Raw genomic sequence first — 27,104 nt, forward strand, 5'->3', positions numbered from 1 at the left:
GCTGAGGCTGAGCCTTCCCAATCCTCCTGCCCTGCGTATGATGAGCTTTTGGAAATTAAATCTTCCCAGATAGTGACGTAGATATGTGGGGGCGTGTTAGAACGAGCCGTTTTAGGTAGGCGTGGTTGACTCTTAACTTTTATAAAGAATATCTCTTTGGATTTGAGACTTTAGTCTTTGCAACTTTACAGAACTTTTTTACGCACCAAGAGCTTGTAACACACCAAAGAGAAAGGAAAAATTGAAATCGCATCATATGACCCCTTTAAGCGGATCATAAAAAGCATGAAAGATCATTATACTGTTATACTGATACATTATACTATACATATATTCTGTATGTATATATTGGAATAAAATGCATGAATGCAAATCAGACGAACCCAATCCTTTTTCCTTGCTCTTTAAAGTAGTACATCAATCCCAAACCTGATTTCCCTTGCAAATCTATGTGAAAATGCATATAACATGTTAAGTTCAGGAAGTTTTTCCAACAATAGGAGTAAAATTAATTGGAAAATGCCATTTCACCCACCTGTTCTGCCCTTGGGAGAAAGATTGCAACACTGGATTTATTAAATTTACATAATTGTTTTACTCATAAGGTGTTTTCATCAGTGGATATAAAACACATCAGACAGGTTATTGTGCATAACAACCTTGATGGATAGTTATTGTTTATGAGTGTAAAGGGTGATTCATTTCACCTATGAGATAATAATTAATATTTTATAATAGGACAAATAGCTTTCTGAGCCTACATGCTTGTCTGTTGGAGTGAAATCACAAGCTACACACAATGAGTCTGACAGTAATCTAAGCAAAAGACCACATCACTTTTGTTCCACTATAACCCTGAGCATTCCAATAATAATCAATTTAAGAGCCTTGGTTTTGTTAGCATTGTAATGAAGGCCATTTATCTCTTTTTGTATGCACACCTTTACAGATGAAGCGGCGATCATTCAGTCACGAGGGCCTGATTTCACAATACTTGTGCATTGCATCACAGGCTTGGCATGAAGGATTACCTTGTGCCTTCTGTGCTGAAATTCCCCTTGTTATCACCTCTTCAAAGTCTTTTTAAGGGAAATTGTTAATTTATAATGATTTATAATTTATAATGTTTATAGGTTATTCAGGTAGAGGGGGTGGCAAACCATCCTGAATTCAACATTATTTGCCTACAAGGTGGCAAACTTGGGGCTTTTTACTTTATTTTTGTGAGAGGAGGGGAAACAAAATAAGATTATGATGATTACATTTGCCTAATCTGTATAATTGTCAGAGTAAGGTTTTATAAAGTGGCTAGGAATTTGTAACCCAGTCTAATTCTTTTTCACTCTGAGCCAGAAACTAGGCTATATTTGTTTGTTTTCTTCTTTCTTCTTCTTTTTTGTTAAAGCCTATTGCTATTATTATAGTTTGAAATGTAACATTAAAGTAAGATTACAAATGTCATAGCTTGTATTAAAAGACTTGAAAGGCACAGAACTGTAGGAATGGCCCAGTAGTAATACAGCAACCTACAAATCACGGCTCTTTCATTAGTCGAGATTTCATCACTCTGATTGGCCAGTGAGACTGACGTCACGTGACGTCCCCGAACTCTGTCTAACTTTTTTTAACTTGACAATAAGAGAAGCGTCGCATTACACCAACCGCGTTTCCACGAGAAAGTAGCCGAAAATGATTCGGTTCTGACAGGCCGGCAAACATTGGATGTACTTTGATTTGTGTTGTCATTTGTTTTTTTAATAGTTAGCATTGTTTCCGGAGTGTAAAAGAATCAACACGTAGTTGGAAAAGTCGGTAAAACACGCCATCCTTTACAGGATGGATAAATCCACAACGATGAAAGTCATGGTAAGAAATCTCACGGGTATTGTTGGGGGTCGTTTTGTTAAACAGTGCGTATTTTTCAGAGTATTGGATACTTTCGTTGTTCATCTGTGTTTGTCGCAAACATGGATATGACTGTGAATTCCTGGTGTGATCAGTCATAACGCTTTGAATGTTACGAAGCCAGTGTCTATGATTATGCGTTACTCGATCAGACTTTTCGATGCACATCAAGTGTGTTTTATTATAAACGTGCCCTTGTTTGTTTTTTTTTTTCTTCTTTAATAACATTTCGATCAATTTAGTCATTTTTCTGTTTTAATCTGATGTGAAAGGCTTGTATTATCGCATAAATGAAAGTGGATAGTGAACAAACTGAACTGGCCATACTGGCCGCTGATATTTTTTATTGTGGTTCAGAGTTCAGAACTCTAAAACATTTACAAATATTAACATGGTGTCAGGTTTTTATATTGAGTTTTGATTTCATGACTAATATCAGAAAACCTTTTAATACACACTTTATGAGATAATACAAGTCATGTGTAGTTTTGAAAGACATTGTAGAAATAAGTCTTGTACAGTCTCAAAACTTAGTGAGCTGCCTACCTAGGCAACATTTTCCGCCATTCAATGCAATGCCAAAAAGTGCTGTCTAGCTAGGTTTTGAGACAGGCATAATGTGTGGTGTTTCAAGATGTATTATTTTTTTTTATTAAAAAAACTACTACAGAGATTAAACAATATTACTTTTTCTGGCTAACTATGTATAGTTTTCGATACAGATTTGATTTCTTATTCATTTCAAATTTTTGACACAATAATGAGTAAAATGATCATTAGGCTCCAACAATAAAAAATATGCATTATAAATATTTTATAATTAATAATAATTATATTGATTATTAGAAATAGTAGTAATATATTTATTTATTTCAAATTAATTGCAATATAGATAGATATAAATTTATTTTCATTTATTTAAAATGTGTATTTATAAAGATGCATGTTATTCACTTAAGAATCAATGGCTATTATTATTAAATAATTACATTTTTGCAAATACTATTTTGGGTGCTGATTTTAGAGGCCCAGCAAATAGTAGCATATTGGTTGGTAGAGTGGAAATATTGGTTAAAAATATCAGCTGAACCAATTATCGATCATTTCCGCTAGAAAACCAGTTCCCAGACTTCTCTTCTCTTATGAACCTTGCCTTGTGAGAGTTTTCGAAGAGTAGTGCCAGTGTTAAGTTTATTCCACGTTGAAAGGGCCATTCACTGCCCTTCTGTTGGTTTTTCCAGCTCTGCTCTGCCAAAAGTGGCACTATAAAAACGCTTCACTGACTGAATGCCGAGACTCACCTTTAAAACTTTCCCTAGAGTCTAGAGCCACGCTCAGCTCCCACTGTGTATGTTTAACTTAAAATCACACCATTCCATTAAGCAGCGTATTGAAAAACACAGGATGGTTCTTGCATTGAACTTAAGTGTATTTTGTGTAAATGCATGTATTATGTAATTATATACTCATATAAAGAAGCAATTTAATTAGTAAATTAGATAATGAAATCATCAAAGGGAATGTTGGCCATTTTAACTAGTAATCTTACAGTAACTGTTACCTCAACAACCTCTCTGTCCCGTAAGTCCCAGGTAAACTCACTCTACTTAGAAGCCCATGTTTGTTTATTGAAATGACAGGGCAGAGATTGTTTGCAACATGACTGTTTATGGACGCTGTAAACTTTGCTAAGTTATGGGTCTGCTCTGGTTGACTGGTTACTAGATGAAGATAGCTCATCCTTGCCAGTCTGCATAGCTCAAACATTCCTGGGCCAGTGAGAGCGGATGGGGAGGGGGTGGACGGAGGCGTACGGCTCCCACTGTAAACTTCCTGTCAACACAGATGGCAGTGACAGGAATCAGATCTTTGTATACTTTTTTTCCACCCACAGTCACAAACATTTTGCATACAATCGAAGCAGGGGTCCCTGCTCTTGAAGTCTTTCCATTTTCTTCCTTTTGTGCGTGGGATAACTTAGGATCACAAACAGATACATGTTATTTCTTTTCACTTTGTGCACAGATTTCTCTCTCTTTCTCCCCCCGTCTTGACCTTTTTTTGTCCTCTCACACTCCTTCGATGTTATCGGAGTGTGCTCTCCAGGGTGTGGGCATGGACAGGAAGTGTGCACGGTATCTCTCCGAGCGGCTCTGAAATCCAAACAGGACATGTGCTACATACCTCCGGATCCACAAGAAAGACTCCAGAACGCAGTCGACATCCCGCTGCTCGTTAGGAGCCTTTTAAAGCCTCTTTCCACCGTCAGATGTTTATAGAATCCACATTTACGAGGAGACCGGAAGAGAGAAGTTTGTGTGATGCAATTAAATGCAACGCTCATTATCAGAGTAATCAGAATGATGTGAATGTGTGGGAGCCTGTGTGTGTTTTAGAAATCGTACCGTATCTGTTTCTTAGTCTATGCTGTAGATTACCCACAATAAACAAGGACCAGAAGTGTTTATACTGAGATGAGAAGCACATTTATCCTGCTCTCAAGCTTTACAGCTATTATGCAAGGATGTTGTTTTGTTGATGAGTAGTTGACATGAAATGCTTCAGGGAACTCTCCATTCAATTATTTTTTTTTTAGTTTGTAATTAGTATGCATGGAGCTTTTATAAACATTTAAAATGTGTATATTTTATATGTTTTTGTTTTATATTAGATGAGAAATTTTTTGCACAGTGATTTTAGGCTAAAATCATATGTTGATGATATGAGTAGTAGATGTGATGATGCTGCTAATACATTATTTGTCTTGCTGAGGGAAATTTGTTTGACATGAAATGCTTTAGGGATGTTGACTTTCATGCAATTTGATGTTACACATCAAAAATGATTTTAAACTGCGTTTTGCTAATTCTTTAATAATTGTTATACTTGCAACTTTTTTTTAAATTATTTTTAAATATATATATTTAAAAATAATATATTTTTTGTAGATTTTTTTTTTGTTTTTTTTTTTGTATATTTTAAAAAATAATTTATAAGATTTTAAAAGTGCAAATATTCTGTAGTCTCTCAATTAATATAAGTCATATACATACGCAAAATATATTATTGCCTTTTTGACTTATTTGGCTTATATTAATTGCATTTTTAAATACTTAAATACTTTATTGTTTAAAAAGTATTTTACCTATTTAAAAGAAAATAGCATAGGACCATTTAAAATGAATAAGTAAGGCAAACACTTGTTTAAAAATAGTGAAAAACTTGGTGGTTACGTGACCTAAGATGTAGACATTCATAAAAATGTTAACCTAAAACTTAATGTTAAATAGAGAGATCATACGTTTTTGTGAGTCATAAAATCATGTGCAAAATTGGCAGCTTATTCATCCTCCTTGTGACATATCTTAAAGTCGTGTGGCTTTAAAAAGTTCAAGTGTGGGAGAAAAAATGAAAGATTATTTGCAGTCGAAATGAAAGCGTGTGGGTTTGTGGTTAGGCTTATTTCATTGGCCATTTAGCTCGTCCCAGGAAAGGTGAGGCATTTGTCAGTGTTTCATTTATTTCTAAGGTGGCCACACCTTACAGGTCACTGCACCCAGATTCAGTGACTGAACGAGAGATGTGTTACATATATTACAATGCGCCTGCTATTCAGCTACCCTTCTATTCAACCCCATTGACTTAACAAACGCTAATAGTGTGCATTTCTGTGTGTGTGTGTTCACACGTACCCCCTATCCAGTGTCTTCAGACAATAATTTCCCATCGGTTCGACTTAAAATTGAACAGTCATTGGCCATCCTTCCTCCTTGAAAACAACACCCACTCGCTCTTTTATTCTCATGTCTTCTCCTCCCATGAATCCACAGGTAAAACACAGATTGGGTAACTTGCCACTGTGGCAAACACGCTTGAATTAGGGTGTGTGCTTGCTTGTAGGAAATTAGATGAGGGTGTTATGTCTCACTGGAGCTAATGGATAATAGTGTCAGTTTGTAGCTTGGTCACACCTTGCAGATGTTTTCCATGTGCATTTGCCGTGTGGATGGGAGTATTAATGTTAAACCTTATCTTGGTATTGATGTCAGGGGGCAAAGAGCAACTGTTTAGGTTTCTATAAATAGACAAAAGCACTAAATGACAACACTATATTGATATTCCTCAGGTGTTCTGATTAGAGGCTTTTGCTAAATAATTATGTAACCTATGTATTACCTATATTTTATTTTTAATTTAGTATGCGTTCGTCATATATTTCTATATATATCATATATTTAAAAAATATATATATACTTATTTTTTCACTGATATTTATCAAGAGACTATTTTATTTATTTATTTATTTATTCACAATAATTTTAGCTTAAAGCACTGAGCAAATATGCACAGGCTTCATTAAAACAATTTTTAGAATTAGTTTTTTTTTTTTTTTTTTAGTTTTTTTAGGAATGTTTATTATTTTGAATCATGCTGGCCTTTCAATAAAAGCCTTTCTGCAAATCCTTATAACAGAATAAATTACAAAATACTCTAGTGTTGTATTGTAAGCATCAACCCACTCCTACTTCAGTCAGAGTACAGTATAGTTGTTTTGAAGCTGTAATAAGTCTTGTAAAAGTAAACCTAATTACTCATTATTTGAAGAATATAGTAGTTGACCAACATAGCTAATTAACATTTGCATTACATTACAACATACATATGCAATACATGAACACCAAGCTAAATGATAATGGGTAAAATAATCTAGAACTCCTTGTGTTATTGTTAAAGAAAATTTTAAGCTATGTGTGTGTGTGTGTGTGTGTGTGTGTGTGTGTGTGTGTATATTATGTAACCTATGTATTACCTATATTTTATTTTTAATTTAGTATGCGTTCGTCATATATTTCTATATATATCATATATTTAAAAAATATATATATACTTATTTTTTCACTGATATTTATCAAGAGACTATTTTATTTTTTTTTTATTTTTTTCACAATAATTTTAGCTTAAAGCACTGAGCAAATATGCACAGGCGTCATTAAAACAATTTTTAGAATTCGTTTTTATTTTTTTTATTTAGTATTTTTATTTTATTTTTAGTTCGTATGAATGCAGCTTTTTAAAAATGCCATTAAAATGTACTTCAGTATATTTGTTCAATTTTATTTTTTATATACTGGCTTGTATTAAATGAGAGGCTATGCGATATTTTTTGCACTTTTTATTTCTTTATTCTTATTTTTTGATTTTTTTGTTTATCTTCATTTTCATTTAATAAATCATTAATTGTTTATTTTAATCATGTGTAATTGAACACTTTACATCTCTAGAATTACTTAGGCTGACATTTGCAGATGCCTGAATTAATGTTCACCTTGAATAGGTCAAAGAATGCATTCAGCGTAAAAAAAAAACAAAAACCAGTGTCCGGCACTGAACCTCCTGTTTGTGTGAGTGATGGGAAAGGCATTCAGCACAAAGCCTCTGTCTGATGTGAGCTCAGTGAGCTGAGGCTAGCTAATGAGTGAGGCAACTCAGCGTGGCGATGGCCTAATGTCATGAAAATATGTTCTTCAAGCTTAAAATGCCATCTTACACAATTTATATACCTCTCTACTGATCTCATCTCAGATTAGTTCAATAAACAGGTTGTTTATGCCAGGTTGTTTGTATTATTGCTGACGTAATTGGCGCATGTTTTCCCTTGATAACAATACAGTAGTTTAAAGATTAACTACTGTACTTGACAAGAGCAAAGGTGATTGTTGATCTCCAATTAAGTCCTTTTGAAACTTGTTCGACCTGTTTTTGATAATCAATGGGGCTGTCGAACAAAGAGAAGAGTCACTGAGTCATCCAGACTTGAAAGCTTTTCATTGGATGAGACTTTGATCTGTGACGCATAGTCAAGCTATTTACCTCCTAAGGTTTCCATGGAAAGAGCTGCAAAGAAATGTAAATCTTTAATTAAATTTGGCAAGGATGGGTAGAGGTTATTTTACTCTGGCTGTTGTTAGGAGGATTTAACTTTTCTGTCTCGTTCTGTGGCGTCTTATCTCATTTGTCCCACCTAATGAAGTTACACTACTTGCCAAAAAAAGAAAATGCATCACAATTGAGGTAAATCGAATATATAACGTTATTAAATAAGTTCAGATGTTTTGCTTGTGGAGCCCAAACCAGTAATGCAAGACATGAAGCATGCTATCTAGGGTATTCAAAAACATAAAAATTTGTTTGGGAAGGAAATAAGGAATGTGAATTGGAAGTTAAACTGTTAGTCAGACATTTTAATGTGGATGGACACATTTTTAGTCAAGTTGGTGTGAACTTCTCTTTATCTCACCGGTTGTACCTCGTATATTGTGCAGAACCGCAGATGTGGTTTTACACAGGAAGTGCACTGTAAATCACTTTTTTTTTATTCCTTTTTTGCTTTCATTGTCTTTGTCTGTCTGTCTCTCTCACCCTCTCTTCCTCTTTCTAAAGGAAAGAGATTAGGACAGTCCTGTCTGGTTGCTATTCACTGCGCTCTTTATTAACAGATGACCGAAAATCCACAGGAAATCTGAAAAGTGGAAGGCTGTGCTGTCGTGGCTTTCTGGGGCTATTAATATCCTCCCACGCACACCAAGGACAGCAGGCCGCCCGCCTGATCTCTGAGGCTGAGGGTTCGGTCAAATCCCCCCTCATCACCTCCATGGGACGGAGAAATCACACTTGTTTGGATGGAGGGTTGAGAATGTGCGGGTCGAAAACATTCAGTACGTGGTTTGGGGTTATGATATAACTGGAATAGTTGCGAAACTTGACGTTAACACTTTTAGGAGAATGTATTGCTTTATTTGAAGGATTAGATGCTTGGTAAATCATTGTGCAGCTAGTTGTCACCAAAAATTCATAGAGTTTGCTCCCATTAAAGACTGTGTGTGTGTTTTTCTGTGGCCCAGCATGAAACTGAACTCCAAATGAAGCCCTCCACATTGTCTGACTGTTTCCTGTGTTCCCCGAGAGGAGCCATTTACAGATTTTCACACGCTCATACCCAAGATGCTAGTGTGCGTGTGTGTGTGTATGTGTGATTGCACATGTTCTGTGGTTTAGGTAGAGTTCACGAGTTTCAGTATGTGTGTGACTTGCATATTACATCAAAAGGGCAGCTAATGTATGCAGTGTTTTGAAAGCAATTTAGCATATGTTGCAGAGCTGTATGTGTTTGTGACCTCATTCCCGTAAATTTATTACAAAGGTGAAGCATCGCTACATTGAGTCATCTGATTTACTTCAGTTTTCCCCCTTGTAGGAGCAGTGCTATGGCAGTTAGTACACAGATTTGATGCAAAATGAGATATAATAAAAAAATTATATTAATGTATTAATTATTATTATTTAATATTTAAATACCATTAATGTGTGTATATATCTATTACACTAATAAATATATTAACTAAATTATACATTATATATATATATATATATATATATATATATACATATATAAATAAATTGAAATATAGTATAAAAAATTATCAAATTTATAGTATGAAAAAGTACAAAAATATATATTTTAAAACTAATTTTAAGTATAAAAACCTTAAAATATACTATAAAATATAAATACAGTATAAAACATTATGAAAATTATAGTATTAAAAAAATACAAAAAGTATATTTATAAGTAAAACTATAAGAATGAAAAGCTTAAAATACACTAAAAATATAAATATAAAAAAATAAAAAAATTATTACTCTAATAAATATAATGTATAATTTTGTTTAATAAATATAATATAATAAAAAAAATTTAAATAATGTTTTTCTTCCGCAAGGATGCATTAAATAGATCTAAAGTGACAGTAAAGCTATATAACAAAAGACTTACAAAAGATTTATATTTTAAATAAATGCTGTTCTTTTAAACTTTCTATTTATCAAAAAAATCACAAAAGAAATTTTTCAACATTTATGATAATAAGAAATTGTTCTTGATTTCTGAAGGATCATGTGACATGAAAGACTGCTGAAGGCTTCTGAAAATTCCACTTTACCATCACAGGAATAAATCTATTTAAAAATAGAATATTGCATATATTGTTCATGCAGGTGCCATGCGTTTAATTCAAGTTTGCAACATTTCTGTGCTTTGCATTAAAACGACAAAAATATCAAATATAACCAATCTTTCCATATCAATCATTCTCCTCTTTCGACGAGCCTGTATCCTTGTGCAGCATGTTCATCATGTGCATCCTGTCAGTATAATGCATAAAAGACAGGAATCTGCAGATAATTTGAGGCACATGATTCCACAAGGTTCCTGTTCCGGACCGCTGGAAATAATGAAGAATGGTGTGTCGTCCCTTAACCGACAGCTCTGATAGAAATCATCTGTTAAGTACAGGGAAAAAAAACTCCTGCCCGTATGTCAATTCCAATCACCATACATAATGAAACGCACTGTACAGCATGTAGTACGGATGTAGCCCTAATTGAGCACGTACACACACGCGGCAAACGTCAATGACTGACGGCCTTATCATACTGTAACCCCAAACAATAAAACCTATGAGACCCTATTGTCAACTAGCCAAGATTGTGCCAGAAGTGTGTGTGTGTGTGTGTGACAGTGATAGACGTACAGCTGCCAGTCCACTTGTTTAAACAGGCACTTTTAAACAATGAAGATTTCATGTTCTCTGCTAATAGTTTAGAGCTGGCAGTGAGCATTGTAAACCCAATTGTTTAACTGTAGCAAAGGAAGCCAACACACTTAGCGCTTTCTTTCAGGCCAAAGGTTTCTTTGAACTGTTGTGTGCTCTGGTTGTTTATTGTATGCCGCCACTGGCATTAACCGGTTCATTCATGAGCTCTTGTGTGACCACTGCTCTCGGTTACGTTTACTTTGGTGGTCAGCCAGTCAAACAAAACTCATTCATTCTTTCTCTGCCGTTCATTCAGTAATCATATATACATATGTGGAGCCCCCATGTTTTAGGGTCAACCTGTTATGCTTTTAATTTTGGGTAAGACTTCTGGTTTATGTCTCTTTTCCAGCTCTATCACTTGAAACTTTCTTTCTGATATCTGGGATACTGCTATATTCATCAATTATTCACACAGACAGAAGAGAAAGGGCGTCCCCTCCGTTCCGAACACGCCACGCTGGTGAGCTGCCAGAGCAAAGTGATTGTGGGTTTGGATGACTCTCATCTTGGAGGTTAAGGTTACCATGCTGGTCTACGTCCTGACCACCTATTCCAGGCCAAACCTTACCGCAGGCTGTCTGGACGCTGTGTGTGTGTGTGTGAGCGTTTCCTGCTCATTTTTTTTGTAGAGGATGTTCTGTGAGATAACTGAAATGCACAAGTTCGAGCGCAGACCTTGAAGTCTGAACCAGATTTCACTGCTGTTTCCTCCTGTATAAATGAATTGCCTTGGAAAGCCGGAAGCCAGTTTGCGTTGAGTTTGTTCTGGTCTTATCTTAGTTCTAACCGGTCATGCCTACCGGGTGACCTGCGTCCCTCTGCTACTGAGACGCTTTTGTCATGGTTGACCAGTGGTTTATCGGGATAGTCTTGAAGCACTGATAATAGAGACAATAGTTCACTTTTAGCAGCGCTAGCTAATAAAAGCCAGACCACCGGTCCACAAAAGCATTTTTCAGACGAGATTAGTTTTCTAAACAACGTTTGAGTTACAATTATTACTAGCATAAGATTTGTCTTTTCATGTAATTATTCAGACAGGATTAGATTGTAGTTTTTACTAAATTGTATATATTTGAGTGCTAATGTCTTCTGGATGTTTGTATCACAAAATCCAGTGAAATAAGCATGACTTTATGTATGTAATATAAGTTTATATATTTTGTAAGTACATGATCTGACAGCTTTTATTAATTTTAAATTCTTTTTACTAAGGAAACTTTTTTTTAGGGCTCAAAAATAAGGCCAGTGTAAGTGAGTTCTGGTCTGTTTATGAAACTGTGACTTGCACAATAGGGTCAGCACTATTTTAAAGTTAAAAAAATAAAATTGTAATTAAATTATAGTAAAAATTCGTAAAACAATTACATTTATAGTTTGTGTCAAGGTCAGTGAAAATGATGATAGACCAGCAGTAAAAAATAAATAAAAAGAAATTAGACATGCTTGAAAATAAGACTGTTTTGAGGTATAAGCAACAAGGAAGTCACTGTATTTTGTACTAAAATCTTCTAAAGGTGTGGCTATAATTGCAGAAGCGCATCAAAACATTTTTCTTTTCATTCCAGCAAGTCATGTCATGACGTCTAATGTTTAATGTTCCTTGTTTGTTAATAGTTTCACTATGAGCTGTCAGCAAGAAAGCTTACAAGTTAGTTCTAGTGTAGCTTTGGTATCCAGTGATTCACCAGATCTGGAATGTGCAGACACAGGAAGTGATGTCACTGCCCCCACAGCCTTCCCATCCGTGCCTCTCCAAAGAAGAAAAAAAACACCACCTGTCCCGGGATCAGACGTGTCGCCATGGAGACGTGGAGTTTCCATAGCATTCACACACACAAACGCAGTCAGGAAAAAGTTTGACTGCTTTTTAACGAGCGCTTGGCATAGATGTCTGTCAGACAGGCTCCACTGTCATTAGTGGGTGATGTCATTGGTAAATCAGCGAACTTTGACCCAGATGGGTTTGCATGTGCCAAGGGGGTCTGGAACAGGTGTCGGACATTAATGCAGCTACTAATTTTTCAGGCTGCAGCAACTGATACGTGTGCTTTTCATCCCGTCTGGGAAAATTCAGTCTTTGCGGTGTGTGTGTTTGGGTGTAAAAGAGCGAGTACTGTAGCTCATTAGTGTGACTTTTAATGTTCCACTCGTCTGAATGGTTTCAGTGTGTGAGTCAAGTTCGGAGTCAAGACTCTTCTTTCACTCGTCGTTCCTCTCCGCCATGCCTTCCCATGCGCCTGCCCTACGTTTTGCGCCATTTCTGGGCTTCTCACACTCCGTCTATTGTATCTGTCCCCCTTCTCCTTTTCTTTTCAAATTCCTCCAGCACTCCATAGCCGTCGCTCTCTGACCCCACCTCCCGACGGCTGTCTAAATGGTGCGATTGTGCGTGTGTGTGCATGTGAACGTCTGTGGAAAGTCTGACGTGAGCGCGGAGAGAGTGTGGCTCGACAGCGCTGCTCAATCCAGGAAACTCCCTTAGAACAACAAGGCATGGCTGACATCCAGAGAGCTCCACTGGAGCCAAAGTTTGTCTCAGACTTCCCTCCAACACACACACACACACACACACACACACATACTCGCTCAAGAAACTCTCACACATGCATTCGGTTCGCCTGCACTCATTTCATTGTCTCGAGTGGTTTTACTGTCTGTGTGGACGCTCGATGGCATCTCGATTCCCCTGGAGGCTGATAGACTCAGTCCGTCTTCCAACAAGACCATTGTACCCTCCTCCGAGTTCCAAACATTGCATCTCCAACCCCGAATTGAGTCTCTGCTCTGTTTTTGAGTTGATTTACTGTGGCCGTTGTGATATTTCAGCTATTAAAGATGGATTAGCGTTCAAATCTGCGGCTTGGACAATGCGGTATTTGTTGAGAACCTCGTTTTACTGGTTGTGTTGCACACTATAGCACGTATCACCATATTCTCTAATACCCCTGGTCCTCTGTGGTGTCTTAACGCAGCTGTTCGGCTCTATTTGATACTAGTTTACAAGAAACATTCTGCTGTTCTCCTCTGTGGTATGTCTTCTCTGATTGCTCTTCTGTTTTGGAAACCCTGTTGCTATTCTACAAATATTAGTACATAATATTACACTGTCAACATTTGAGGTTTTGCTGTTGCAGTTTGTCACTAGCAATGTAGCTTAACTTATTGACTAAAAACAGTGAAAGGCACATGGAATCAAAAGCTACTGAATAGCATGCTACTTTTGCTATGCAGCATGCATAGAATGCTCAGATTTGCAAAAAAAAAGTGTAGTATAAATATATACTGCATGGGATAGTCCCACAATGCAATGCACTCAACTTGATACACTACCATTAAAAAATATATTTTTGAATACAATATGAACATGTATTCAATTGATCAAAAGTAACCGCAAATACATTTAGAAATATTATAAAAGATTTCTGTTTCAAATAAATGCTCTTGAACTTTCCATTCATTCAAGAATCCTGAAAAAAGTATGATGGTTTCCAAAAAAGAAAGCAGCTGTTTTCAACATTGATATTAATAAGAAATGTTTCTTGAGCACCAAATAAGCATATTAGAATAGTTTCTGAAGGATCACGTGGAGTAATGGCAAATTTGTAATATAGCTTTGCAATCACAAGAATAAATGACATTTTAAAATGTATTGAAATATATTTTAAATTGTAATAATATTTAAAACTTTACTGTTTTTACTACTTTTGTGATCAAATAAACAGCCTTAATGAGCATAAGTAATGTCTTTAAAAATGTATTATGATATTTTTTATTGACTCTTTATTCGAATGGTCTTCAATTAATGTTTTAATTCAAAAAGACTTTTAAAAATTTTATTTTTAAATGTTCAGTGTCATCATTTGAGACAACAATGAAGCATGCTATTATTAGAATCTGTACTGTTTCATTTACAATTTTCACAAATAATATACAGTACTCAGTGCATTATTCTGTTGCAAACACAGCTACAAAAATAGGTCATTCAGAATTCAGCATGATTATGTCACATCCTGCATATTTATGAGCATATTAACATGCGAACTCCCATATTTATATATCAACAACCATTCAGAATTCATCAACTTGACCTGCCCTGAGAAACAACAGTGCTCATTCATTATATTGGTAAACAATGGTTGGCCAATCATAACCGTTTGCATATTAAAATAGTTCAATGTTTGGTTTCATTATTTCACTTTTGTGCGAATGTCCAACCAGCATCATAAAGCAAAACCGCTGTCCTAAAAGATTTGTACATCAAGCTGTGATTTTTACAAGTTTACCATCTTTAATTACTATCTGATCAAATTTAGCAGTTTTAAATGACGTATTATATTATGTTTTACTATTGAGAAAAGCAGCACAACCCTACTCTCCAGATAGAGCCGTGAAGTTTCAGTTAAATGCAAAGTGTTCAAGATAAAAGAGATATGTGGGAATGTGTGTGTGTGTGTGTGTATCAGAGCACATCCATATGGTGAATGAATGTCTAACAGAGATGTTCAAAGAAGGCCAATGTGTGTGGGAGATAGAGAGAAGTAGAGGAAAGGGTTGTTCTTTGTATGTGTGTGTGTTTAAGAGGAAAAGGAGTGTGATAGGGTGGTTGCTTTTCATTCTTTCTTTGTATGTGTATGTGTGTGTGTGAGTAAGTCAAATGAGAGAAAAGAAGAGATATTTGGGGGTCGTTGTGAGCAGACAGAGATGTGTGTGTGAGGGAGTCAACAGCAGCTCTGTATGGACTATGCATGCGGAGCAGGGGTCTTCTACTTCAGACGAGCACTTTACTCGGTCCCTGAGGCACCCCTTCTTTCTTCTCCCTCTTTTCAGCATGTCACAATGAGAAGGCCTCATTTACGGCTAAACAACACACTTTAGAGCCACCACTTCAAATGACCCACATTCTCCCAGACACGCAACACCACCGCCATACACCTCAGTGGCAACTCGACTCCACCGGCTCCATCTAATGGCCTACATTTCCCATTATCCTCTGAGACAAAAAGACAGAGATACCGAACTGACTGGCCATTGACCAGCATTGGGAACATTTGTTTATAGTGCCGTATTTGATGTTAAAAAGAAGCGCTTTTGTAGCATTTCCCCCTTAAAGTCCACTTATAATATTAGTCAAGGTTCCTTGCACCAAAGCAGTCATAATTTAGTTTTACATGACCATTTTCCACAGACTATGTCCAATTCAACAGGCTGTTTTTGCTACTGTACCTTTACGAGTTTAAAATTACCATGCAGTTTTGCTACAGGGCAGCATATATAATACATGTTTATTAAAATATGTTGTACATGTGCCGTTTTAAATATGCATTGTCATATGGACTGTAAGCCTTTAATGGTAACAAAAACTAATTGAAATGAAACTCAAAGTACAAAAGAATAGAATCAATTGAGTCAAATTGATTCAGTAACCACCACTGATGTAGTTTATTCAATGGATTCAACAAACTGATTCAAACTAGAGTTTTTTTGAATGGTTAATTAAACTAATGAATCATAAGAATTATGTCCAAATGACAGATGAATTACTGTTGAGTTTATTTGCATGCCTTTGTTGTCAATTACACATTTTATTGGACTTGTTTTGTTTTCCCCTTTATAAGTTGACATGCCTAAATATGTATAATTATATGATTAGTTGCTTTTTATTTGCATTTAGCATTGTTTCGCACTGTTGTCGGTGACCTTGTCAAAACTTACTTTCTTCCCACCATTTAAGAAATTGTTTTTTAGACGTTTACTGCTATTTCCATGGATCCCACAGCACATTTAGAGTTTTGTGTATGTGCGTTTTGTCAGGGTAGGTTGTTTTGTTCTGGTCCAGGGAAAGACTCTCTCCTGCTCTGTTAATTTGCTTTGCTCTGCAGATGTGCACATCAGATGGTTTGAATTAAATGCTAGATTGCTCACACAAGGTCAGCTATGAGAACTCCGAATACCTCTCTATTTGCCTCTGGAACTGAGAAAGAAAGGCTAAATGTGTGTGAAAGAGCATGACTGCAGCCGTGTGAAAGTATAAAACTGGTATTTCTCTTGAAGAAACCTCTTATCTGCTGTTCTTCCCAGACTTTTTTTTTTTTGTCTTGTGTGCCTCCACAGCCCCATAAGTAAAGCTCAAATCCTTATTCATTAGCAGCAACGGCAATAAATTAATTTATGAATGAAATTCAGATGAAACTTTATTCTTTATTCCTGTGATATTTGTAATAATGTTAACAAGAAGATGAGTAAAGGCATCTGCTGTCTGAAGTGCTTACGACTGTAGTTGTTTAATTTAACTATTTCTAATTTGTTTTTGTTTTTTTGTTTTATTATTTATTTTTAATGATTTTTTTGAATAACTCATCATCAATGTGTTTACAAAATGCATTCAATATGATAAATATATTAATCTACTAACAAACCTAATCGTGATATTTTCTAAAATATTAATTATATTTTTATTTTGAATATTTAAGTTATAATTTCTGTTTTTCAGATTTAACCAAGCAAAACCAAAATATTTCCAAGTACCAACTGGGATACATGAATGCAAGGCATCATGAATGCACATTGAAAAATCTCTCTCATTTTCTAGGTCCCTATAATCGTTGCTTTGATTCATGTGGGTCATGGAGCAGCAGAGCTTGGGTTTGCAGGAGACCTCCAGAACCGCACAGCCAGACAGCTGAACTGCGTGGAGAACCAGGAATACCCTCACATCAACTTCTGCTGCAAGAACTGTGAAGCTGGTAAGTTGCAGTTAAGATCCATCTCTGACGTTCCTGTCAAACCGTGAGAACTTCCCTTGTAAAGGCCAGTATTGTAAACACAAATGATTCAACTCGCTCAACGCAAAGATTTTAAAGTAAATTAAAGCATACACTGGTTTTCAAGATGTTTAAAATTGCTTTCCAGGCTATGTTGATTAGGCGCTGACAAACATCTGTCAGTGTTGCTATTAAGAGTATTATTCTCTGATGAAAATTTGAACAGAAACAAAATGGTTATTTTATAGAACAGTCTTCATTAGCTTAAAACTCGGCATTCTTATTTGTAAAAAGCTGTGTCTGTTGAGAGGTATTGTAAGGTTTGTGTTGAAGGAGGTGTTTGGAGATCCAGAATGAGAGGAATGGAGGCCTGTGTTTCGCTCTCTGCAAACATGAAGCACACATGAAGAGCAGCTTAAATCACCAAACCGCCTGATGGGAATTAAACACAAAATATACAGTTTGGAAATATAGTATTGGGAATTACAGTGAGAATATGTGGAATGTAATAAAACGTATTATTTTTGTATAGTTTGTCTAATAAGCCCATGATAATCACAGGATGGTTTCTCATTACCAAGGTAAAACCATATAAAACAAAAGATATGAGATAATTTAATATATATTATAAAACATAATGGCATGAATACACTTAAAAATAGATTCTTGAAAGGATGGTTACTTAAGTTAAAAGGTACTTTTTTTCATATGAGAAATGCTAATTATTAATAATTTAATACTAGATCATTGGTGTCAGAATACATACCAAGAAAAAACATTTTAATATATGGCATGTATTTTAAACAGGTCTCAAAATTGCATAAAACATCTTCGACTAAATGTTGTATTCTGTGGTCTTTTTTTTTTGGTGGGGGGGAAGGTTACTTAAAAGGTACTTTGCTTAATGCATTTTTCATATGAGTAATGCTAATTAATATTTTAATACTAGATCATTGGTGTCAGCATATATACTAAGAAAAATCTTTGGCCAAATGTTGCATTCTGTGGTCTTAATTATACAGTTATTTTAAATGAGTTTGATTCTAAACACAAACTTGTTCCTATTCTGCTTTTTTTCTCCAAATACAATATCTTGAGATCTAATGTCTGTCACATTGTTTTTTAAATTCACAGGTACTTATGTGAAACAAAAGTGTAGCAGTGACCAGGAGAAGGGCATTTGCGCTCCATGTGAGAAGGGCACGTATGCCGAACACCCCACAGGCATGGATCAGTGTCTGCAGTGCAGCCAGTGCCACAGAGGTAACAATCTCCACTTTCCTCTCCAAACCAGCCATTTAGTCAATATCACAATTAGATGTTTGTAAAAGGCAAGGCCAGATCTTTCTCTTATAGTTGTTTAAAGTAGGTGTTTATGAGTCAGGCCTGTGACTGGCACTTGGAGGTACAGAAATCTCAACCTTCTGCTTTTGTAATTGATTGAGTTTTCCAGTAGACAGCCATCTGTAGTCTGCACTGACTCTCTAGAGAAGCAGAGCACTCAGGAATGTAACATTTATACATCTCGAATGAATAATGGAACACACATGGTCCTTGGCGTGCTGGGAAGGCAGCAACGCAACCCATCGCTGGTGACTACTGGACAAACAATTAACTTCTGAATCTGCTGTCGGAAAACATAAATTAGAAGAAAACAAAAAATCTCAGAGATGATATAAAACTGTACTGGCATCAGAATTATTTGCTTTTGGAAATTCAGACTCGCCTTTTGTACAGTATGGAAAAATGTGCGGCGTACTGTGATCTCCAAGTGAGACGGAACATCTAAAGCACGTTGAACCCATCGCAGAAAGCTCCGCTGTGACAGCCCATTCTTCTGCAAAGCTATTTAGTCTGTCTCTGGTTCCTATGAAATCAAAGCCATCCATTAAAGTGCTGTTTATTTTGATTGGACAGCCACATTTACTGTTTATTAAATCATTTGATTTATCTAAACATTCTTTCCCACAAGACCCTACTGCTTGTTCAGATCCAAACTCTGTTGTAAACACTACATATTCGTATAAACAAAATCTCGCTCGCCCGTTTAGACAATGAGCCTCCCATAGGATTCTCAAGAGGACAGGGACATAAGCAGGCCCCATGAATAGAGCTGAGTCTAGTGTTTCCTGTGCTGGACACCTTGCTCCTAGGAATCTGATCTCCTAATGTTACACGTCCTGGGTGTGGCCCCACTCCTGTGTTCTTTCACTAGCCATTTGTGTGTGTATGAATGACTGATCTATCCTCTAGTTTATGCGCACCTTTGTGTCTCTTGTCCGGGTTTGTGTGCATGCGTGTGTTTTAGGATGATGCAGGGCGTGCCTGTATCATGTGGCGTCTTGTTCGGTATCAATTTTGCGCAATTAATCACTCCCAGGTTAGCCCTTCTGCTTGCTGAGTCACGAGGGTGTGTTGATTAAGACTTTCCATGCAGTATCTGCATTCTCTGAGGCAGATATTTGTTGTACTGAATGTCAAGTGAATCTGATTCTGGACTTAAACTGGATCTGTATTGACTGAAAATTGACCAATCATTCATTTAAACAATGAATCATTTTTTAATCTAATTTTGGACTGAATTTGGATCAGGATCTGGATTTATCCAAAATGTAAATATCTAATTTTACCCTGCAGATGTGCATTTCAGCTGTCTTCTTAGAGATTAGTTTTAACAATAATGCTATATGAATCTTTTTTTTTCTTTTATTTAAATTTTGATTGAATCTGGATCAAGATATGGATTTATCTGAAATGCATACAATTAATTTTACCTTTCAGAAGTGCATTTCTTCTACTTCTGAGGCAGATACTAGTTTTAAAATACATACATTGTATTATTTCATCTAAATTTGGATTAAATCCGGATCAGGATCTGGATTTATCCAAAATGTAAATATCTTATTTTACCCTGAAGAGTGCATTTTAGCTGGCTTAGAGAATAGTTTTAACAATAATACTGTGAATCTTGTTTTTATCTAAATTTGGATTGAATCTGGATCAGGATCTGGATTTATCTGAAATGTATATAATTATTTTTACCTTGTAGAGGTGCACTTTTACGGTCTTCTGACGTAGATATTAGTTTTAAAATGCGTACTAATAAATGTATTATTATTCTAAATTTGGATTAAATCTAGAATAGGATCTGCATCTATCCGACATTAACAGACATTAGTATTTTCTCTGAGACAGGTGCTAGTTGTAACGATAATATATATAGAATCTTTTTTTTCTTCTTTCTAGATCTGGATTAAATCTAGCTCTGGATTATTCTCTTAGCATCTGGATTGATGCAATCATTCAGTTCACCCTTCTGATGTGTGTTAAGACTTTCTTTCTTTTCCAGCTGTTCTCAGAGGCAAATGTTAGTAGTAACAGATAAGACACTAAATCATTCTCTCTGAATCTGAATCAAATCTGGATTGATCCAACATTCATATGTGTTCCATGCATTTGAACTGTTTGCTGAGGCAAAAACCATTAGGTACATTGCTTCTCTCCCACTTGTTCTGATTTCTTCATCCTTCCCTCCCTCACCTTTTTGCTTTTCTTCCTCCTTTTACAGATCAGATCGTGGTTGCAGAATGCACCAGAGCAAGCAACACCAAGTGTGAATGCAAACCCGGTACCTTCTGCCTGCCGGACGAGCCCTGTGAAGTGTGCAAGAAATGCGCCAAGTGAGTTCCTCCTTCCCTCTGGAACGTGCTCTTCCCATTTGACCTCTGATCTGCAGCACAACACCCAGATGAAAGCAGACAGCTCTGACGCTCTCACCTTCTATTCTCTTAACCTTTCAGCCCCAGCCTCTGCTTTAGATCTCCACATCCAATGAGTCAGATCCCTTTCCCACTGATTTACTCTCTCCACCTTTAACCCCTGAGGCTATTACTGTGCTATTCATAATGACAATCATTTAAAGACTCCTATTTTAGGCCTTTGGCTTCACACCTTTTCTAAAAGGCATATTTTTGACTGTGGTTTTGCAGGTGCAAAGCTGATGAGGAAGAAGTGAGCCGCTGCACTGCGACATCCAATACGAAGTGCAGGAAGCGAAACTCTCCTCCGCCAGAAGGTCCAACGGACAAGCCTTCGGCATCAAATAACACTGTTGCTACAGGTAGGGCAAGCATATGCAAACGAAAATTCAAAATTAACTTGAAATGAGAAAGTAAGTGACTCAAACTTGACATTAATAACACTGTATCATGTAATCATGAACAGAAGGAAATATTTCATATAATCTTCTTTTCTTTTTCAGCAGTTGGTATATCAGTTTTAGTACTGCTGTTTTTTTCAATAATTGCGGTTGGAATGTTTTTCCTCCATAAGAGACACCAACGTCGACTAAGCGGTATGTTAAAAATCATTTTTTAATCCTTGTATTTAATAACACTGCAGTGTCGGTTGTTATATGTGACCCTGGACCACAAAACTTAAGTCTTAAGTCGCTGGGGTATATTTGTAGCAATAACCAAAAATACATTGTATGGGTCAAAATTATTGATTTTTCTTTTATGCCAAAAATCATTAGGACAATAAGTAAAGATCATGTTCCATGAAGATATTTTGTAAATTTCCTACCGTAAATATATCAAAACGTATTTTTTTATTAGCAATATGCATTAAGAACTTCATTTGGACAACTTAAAAGGCGATTTTCTCAATATTTGGATTTTTTTTTGCACCCTCAGATTCCAGATTTCAAATATTGTCCTATCCAATCAAACCATACATCAATGGAAAGCTTATTTATTCAGCTTTCAATTTCGAAAAATTGACCCTTATGGCTGGTTTTGTTGTTCAGGGTCACATATATGTATAAGAAGTTTGAAGACATTTAAAATCATTCATAGCACATTGTACAACAATTAATGCCTTCATAGTATTATGGCATAGATCTGCAGAGTGGAAAATCAAATGTACTTCTATTGAAACTGCTTTAAATACATATTTTTTATGGACCTATTTGCTATCAACTTTATTTCAGACCCTGCTGGTGATTGTAAAGAAGTGAAGGTTCCTATTGTAAGTGTTTTTTAGCTTTTTATGCATTATTTTGATTCATTCGATGAATTAGGTTAATGTTATTCTGATGCTGCAAATAAACTTACATTTAACATTTAAAAATAAATCAATATTAAATTATATAATATAATTATATTATATTATATAAATTATACAATTTAAAAAAACATTTTTATTAAATTATTTACTTTAAATTAAAGTTTGAATAAATTTTTGTTGTTCTTGACGTCACATAGGATGAGTGTTCAAGATCAGAAGAGGACCAAGAGAACAGCCGCAATGCTGGATTAGAGAGGGAAGAGGGGCAACGCCCAGAGTCCCGCCCCTTGTTGACGCAAGAAACACAGGAAACATGCACCAAGAGCATACCAGTGGAGGATGAGGACCGGGGATTGGGCGACAGCTTGCCAAACACTACCAGCTCTTCCCAAACCAGTCTATCTGCCCTCCCTCCTGCAGTCTACAACGAGGAATCACCACGATCGAGTCCCCCAGCCCCGAGACAGACGGAGACAGTTACAGAGCCATGGGAACGGGTTAGTAAGAATTGGGATCAATCGCACAGTCATTAACCATCGAAATGCAGTGAAATGACAAGATAGTGCCTTCAAATGTGTGGAAAGATCATAGTTCCCAAGCAGAAATCTTTATTTACTAAAAATTAAGTAAATTCACAACATTGCTAAACCTGATTTTTTTTATTATAATTTTTTTTTTTTATAGGATGATGGTCCTCCCAGAAGACTTGTTCCTTTAATTGGTAAGATATTATTCTCTCAGACACAGTATTTGGAGAATACATAACTACAACATGACAACAACATTTCTTGGTTTATATTGAGTAAATGTGACTTTAAAGGTTCAATAACCGGGTCAGATGGTAATTCAGACATCACAGTGTTTCGGTTTGTGAGTTTAGACTCATTTGTAAAAAGATGAATTAGCAGAGTGCAATAGAAAGATGTGTTGTCTATTTTCTTTCTGTTTTTTTTTTAAGTGCACAAATGTTCAAAAAACAATAATGGAACTGAAAGAAAAATTTAAAAGATAAAAAAATAAAAATAAGATACCATTCAAATGGTTTTGGGTTGGTCAGATTAAAAAAAAAAAAAAAAAAAAAAAGGGCCGAATTTTTTTTATTTTTTTTTTAAGTGCACAAATGTTCAAAAAACAATAATGGAACTGAAAGAAAAATTTAAAAGATAAAAAAATAAAAATAAGATACCATTCAAATGGTTTTGGGTTGGTCAGATTTAAAAAAAAAAAAAAAAAAAAAGGCCTGCATTTGTTTGATCAAAAATACAATAAAAACAGTAATATTGTGAAATATTATTACAATTTCAAATGGCAGGTTTCTATTTTAAAATGTCATTTATTCCTGCAATGTTAAAGCTGAATTTTCAGCAGCCATTACTCCAGTCTTCAGGGTCACATGTTCTGTCAGAAGTCATCTAACATGCTGATTTGTTGCTCAAGAAACCATAATATCAGCGTTGAAAACAGTTGCGCTGCTTAATTTTTGTAGAAACCGTAATCTGTTTTTCAAAAGAACAGCATTTATTTGAAATGGAAAATGTTAAATAAATGGCATGAGTGTGACTTTTGATGAATTTATGCATCCTTGTGAAACGGTAGTGTTTAAAATAAAGAAAATAAATATAAATTCTGTATTTGAATTAATCCTAACCCTAATTACAAGTACAGAATGCACCCTTTTCATTAAAGGGGTCCTATTATGCTCTTTTACAAAGTCCTGATTATGTTTTGGGGGTGTACTAGAACATGCTCTCATGCTTGGTGGTTCGAAAAACGCATTATTTTTCACATAATTTGCATTATTAAAATACCTTTCTCCCCAGCCTGGCACAAACGGCTCGATTAGTTCCGGCTTTGATGAAGGTCCCTACACACTGACTAAAATTTAAAAAGTGAAAAAGCATAATAGGACCCCTTTAATATAATTGGTTCGTTTCAAGTTCATATTCCAAAAGGGCCATAAGACATGTTCTGAAGTCTTATTGCTCTGATTTAATAGGTGAGGAGGAGTCTCTAAGCAAGAGTTTCGACCTGTTTGACACCCTGGATGTGCGGTACCACAACAAGTTTTTCCGTAGCATCGGCGTGAGCAACAACGCCATCAAGGCCGAAATGCAGCACCCTGTGGACAAAGTCTACGACCTACTGCAGGTTTGGATGCAAAAAGAGGGCCTGCGGGCAAACATCAACACGTTACTACAGGCTCTGCTAGACCTGGACCAGCGGTATTCAGCAGAACACATCGCCTCCAAGGCTGTTGAACGAGGCTTCTACAAATATGAGTGATGTCTCTTCAAGATTGCAAGATATTTGTTGAGTACAAGAACTAAGTAATGGAGAGGTGTAAATTCGTTTTGATTTCTCCCCAGTGGGTCTGTGGGTCTCATTGCATGAACTTGATGTCCTGTTACGGAGACATTGGAGAATCACCTCTCTGTAGCGCCCACGTTGAGTTTAGAAGCCAACACTGGACCTTTTTTGAGGATTTACACTGGCTAGCAGCAGAGGGCGATGTGTTCCCTCTCAACCGTGCATTGTAGTGTTACTTGATGCACTGACCTCAGGCTTTTAAACTACAGGTTGGTCCAAAGCCTACATATAGATGTCATTAAACCTTTGGTTACGCCAAATGTTCAAACTAAAACAAGTGTATTTAGTACTGACAGGCACAAACGGAAGATGTTCACAAGCTTCACACTACATGTAGTCATATTTCTGCAGTGAATCACTTCTGTTCTTAGCTACAAACCTTGTGAAACTCGGTTACAAATGAACAAATATGCTTCAAGATGAGTTTAGAACTTGGTTCAGGTTGAGTTTTGGATTTCAGACGTATATCAGCAGTTTAGGGTTTCATTTGAAGTTCAGAACATGATTTTTTTTTTTGAGAAGCGCAGCGTCGCGTTGCGCCACGTCTTTAAAATTCAAATACTTTCTTTTCTATGAGTGTAGGCACACCGGCGGCACCATTTGGCGTCTGTCCGCGGCGCCCAGCTACGTCGTGTTGTACTTGTAAGAATTGTTCTAGGTAGTCATATTTCTGCAGTGAATCACTTCTGTTCTTAGCTACAAACCTTGTGAAACTCGGTTACAAATGAACAAATATGCTTCAAGATGAGTTTAGAACTTGGTTCAGGTTGAGTTTTGGATTTCAGACGTATATCAGCAGTTTAGGGTTTCATTTGAAGTTCAGAACATGATTTTTTTTTCTTTGGATATTCCAGAATATCTCGTAGTCAGGCTGCCCCTGAATTTTGCCAGTCTGTGAAAGGTGATTTTTATTTTTTTTTCCCACAAATGACCCTTCTTCATCTGTTTGGTGCGAGGATGAGATGTTTTTCAACCTTCTCGACCTCCGTTTTCCTTATTTATATTTAAATAAGTGATGTATTTATTTGTTTTGTGTAATTACGTATTATTTATACCTGTTACCAATATTCACCTACAGTAAGTGTTCCTGAAGAATTTATCGCGCCTTTCAGGCGGCATGACTGAGATGTTCAACAGACAAATCCTTCTGGTCCTTTCACAAGCAGATTAGTGCCATCTTCATATAGGTTTCTGTAGCTAAGGCATTTCTTCATTTACCCCGAGTGTGTCGTCTACTACAGACACATCATTTCTTGTTATATGAATCACAAAACGTGTCCTTTGCTGTGGATTTTATGTTCCCAGCTAATGGTGTTGTCGTTTATGTTCTGAAAAGATAAAGAAAAGCTTGAAAGAATACCACGGTCAGTATCTCTTGGACGCTTGTATCTGCTTCCACAGGTTGAATTAAAATCGAGGATAAGGAGGCATTTCAAACTTATGCTCGCTGTTCTTGTTTTATATGCGGTAGTGCACAGGTACCTGTTTTAGATGGTTAAAAGATGAAGGAAATTTATGTTCATCCACAAACTACTTAGTTTAACTGCCTTTTGTCTAGTATGTAAATAGTTGTCAAGAATTCTATTAAACGAAACTAATAGATATATATTTATGGAAGCCCTGAGAGCACAACGTAATGAAGTACTGCCTAAAAACCAAGCCGAAGGAACAAATTGAAATTAAAATGAACAAGCGGAATAGCTATTATCTCAATAAACAGGGCTTCTTAATTAATTTACGTAGCAGTAAATGAACTGTGACGTCTGACTCGGCTGTATAGCTATGTAGCTGTATTGGTGTATGAAATATATTTTCAGAACAGATCTCAGATCAGCTTCACCTTCTAACAGACTTGTCTCGCCCTCCCTTCCCCATGTAATTATGAAATTGTAGAGCTGTCATACAGTGCAGGCACTGCCACCTATTGACATAGATTTGAATAGCAAGAGAAAAACCTGCATCAATTTCAAGGGACCTTTTTCCACATCTTCACAGCCTTTTCTACACATCTGCCATCTTTTTGCACTGAATTTAACAGAATGTCTCTTCAGATGTAGGTGCGAGCTTTTACCTCTGAGCAGTTCAGTGCCATCTGTTTCTCTGTGTTTTCAGAGGTTTTTATAATATTTTTTTTGTTTTGTTTTATATCGACTCCACGTTGTTCCTGCCTTGACGCCTAACACAGACGCATGCCTCAGTGCTCACTCTTGCTTCATTTTCTCAATATCTCTCTATGAGTAGAAGTTTTGTATCTCTTTTTTTCCCCTTAGACAATTGTTTGCTCGTTTATGAATGTAAAATGTTTGCTGTTGCAAAGGTGTTTGTAGAATGTTTTTGTTTTAAA

At 36.1% G+C, this 27,104-nt stretch overlaps 1 protein-coding gene across 3 annotated transcripts; it reads left to right on the plus strand.

The window, feature by feature from the left end:
* The first annotated feature begins 1,627 nt into the window (after positions 1 to 1,627).
* On the plus strand, positions 1,628 to 26,884 carry LOC107737861 (tumor necrosis factor receptor superfamily member 1A-like). 3 transcript variants are annotated; one of them, XR_001639835.1, is made up of 11 exons: positions 1,628 to 1,866; positions 17,155 to 17,308; positions 18,461 to 18,589; positions 20,895 to 21,006; positions 21,316 to 21,446; positions 21,588 to 21,680; positions 22,317 to 22,354; positions 22,591 to 22,890; positions 23,078 to 23,114; positions 24,390 to 25,093; positions 25,419 to 26,884. XR_001639835.1 is itself a non-coding variant. In XM_016549488.1 (10 exons), exons 1-10 carry the CDS (start codon positions 1,837 to 1,839, stop codon positions 24,674 to 24,676), a joined length of 1,311 nt encoding a protein of 436 aa, XP_016404974.1. In that variant the 5' UTR covers positions 1,628 to 1,836; the 3' UTR covers positions 24,677 to 25,270. The 3 variants fall into 3 exon arrangements, 2 of the variants coding, with proteins under 2 accessions (XP_016404974.1, XP_016404976.1); XM_016549488.1 differs by lacking the exon at positions 25,419 to 26,884 and having other exon boundaries at positions 24,390 to 25,270; XM_016549490.1 differs by lacking the exon at positions 25,419 to 26,884 and having other exon boundaries at positions 21,591 to 21,680; positions 24,390 to 25,270.
* Positions 26,885 to 27,104: the final 220 nt, after the last annotated feature.

The sequence above is a fragment of the Sinocyclocheilus rhinocerous genome, unplaced genomic scaffold, assembly GCF_001515625.1.
Source record: "Sinocyclocheilus rhinocerous isolate Xijiao unplaced genomic scaffold, SAMN03320098_v1.1 scaffold374, whole genome shotgun sequence".
Taxonomy (NCBI): Eukaryota; Metazoa; Chordata; class Actinopteri; order Cypriniformes; family Cyprinidae; genus Sinocyclocheilus; species Sinocyclocheilus rhinocerous.

Coding starts and splice junctions, on each gene's coding strand:
- LOC107737861 (XM_016549488.1), top strand. CDS start 1,837: ATGGATAAATCCACAACGATGAAAGTCATG. Junction 21,007..21,315: donor GTGTGCAAGAAATGCGCCAA/GTGAGTTCCTCC, acceptor GTGGTTTTGCAG/GTGCAAAGCTGATGAGGAAG. Junction 23,115..24,389: donor AAGACTTGTTCCTTTAATTG/GTAAGATATTAT, acceptor CTGATTTAATAG/GTGAGGAGGAGTCTCTAAGC.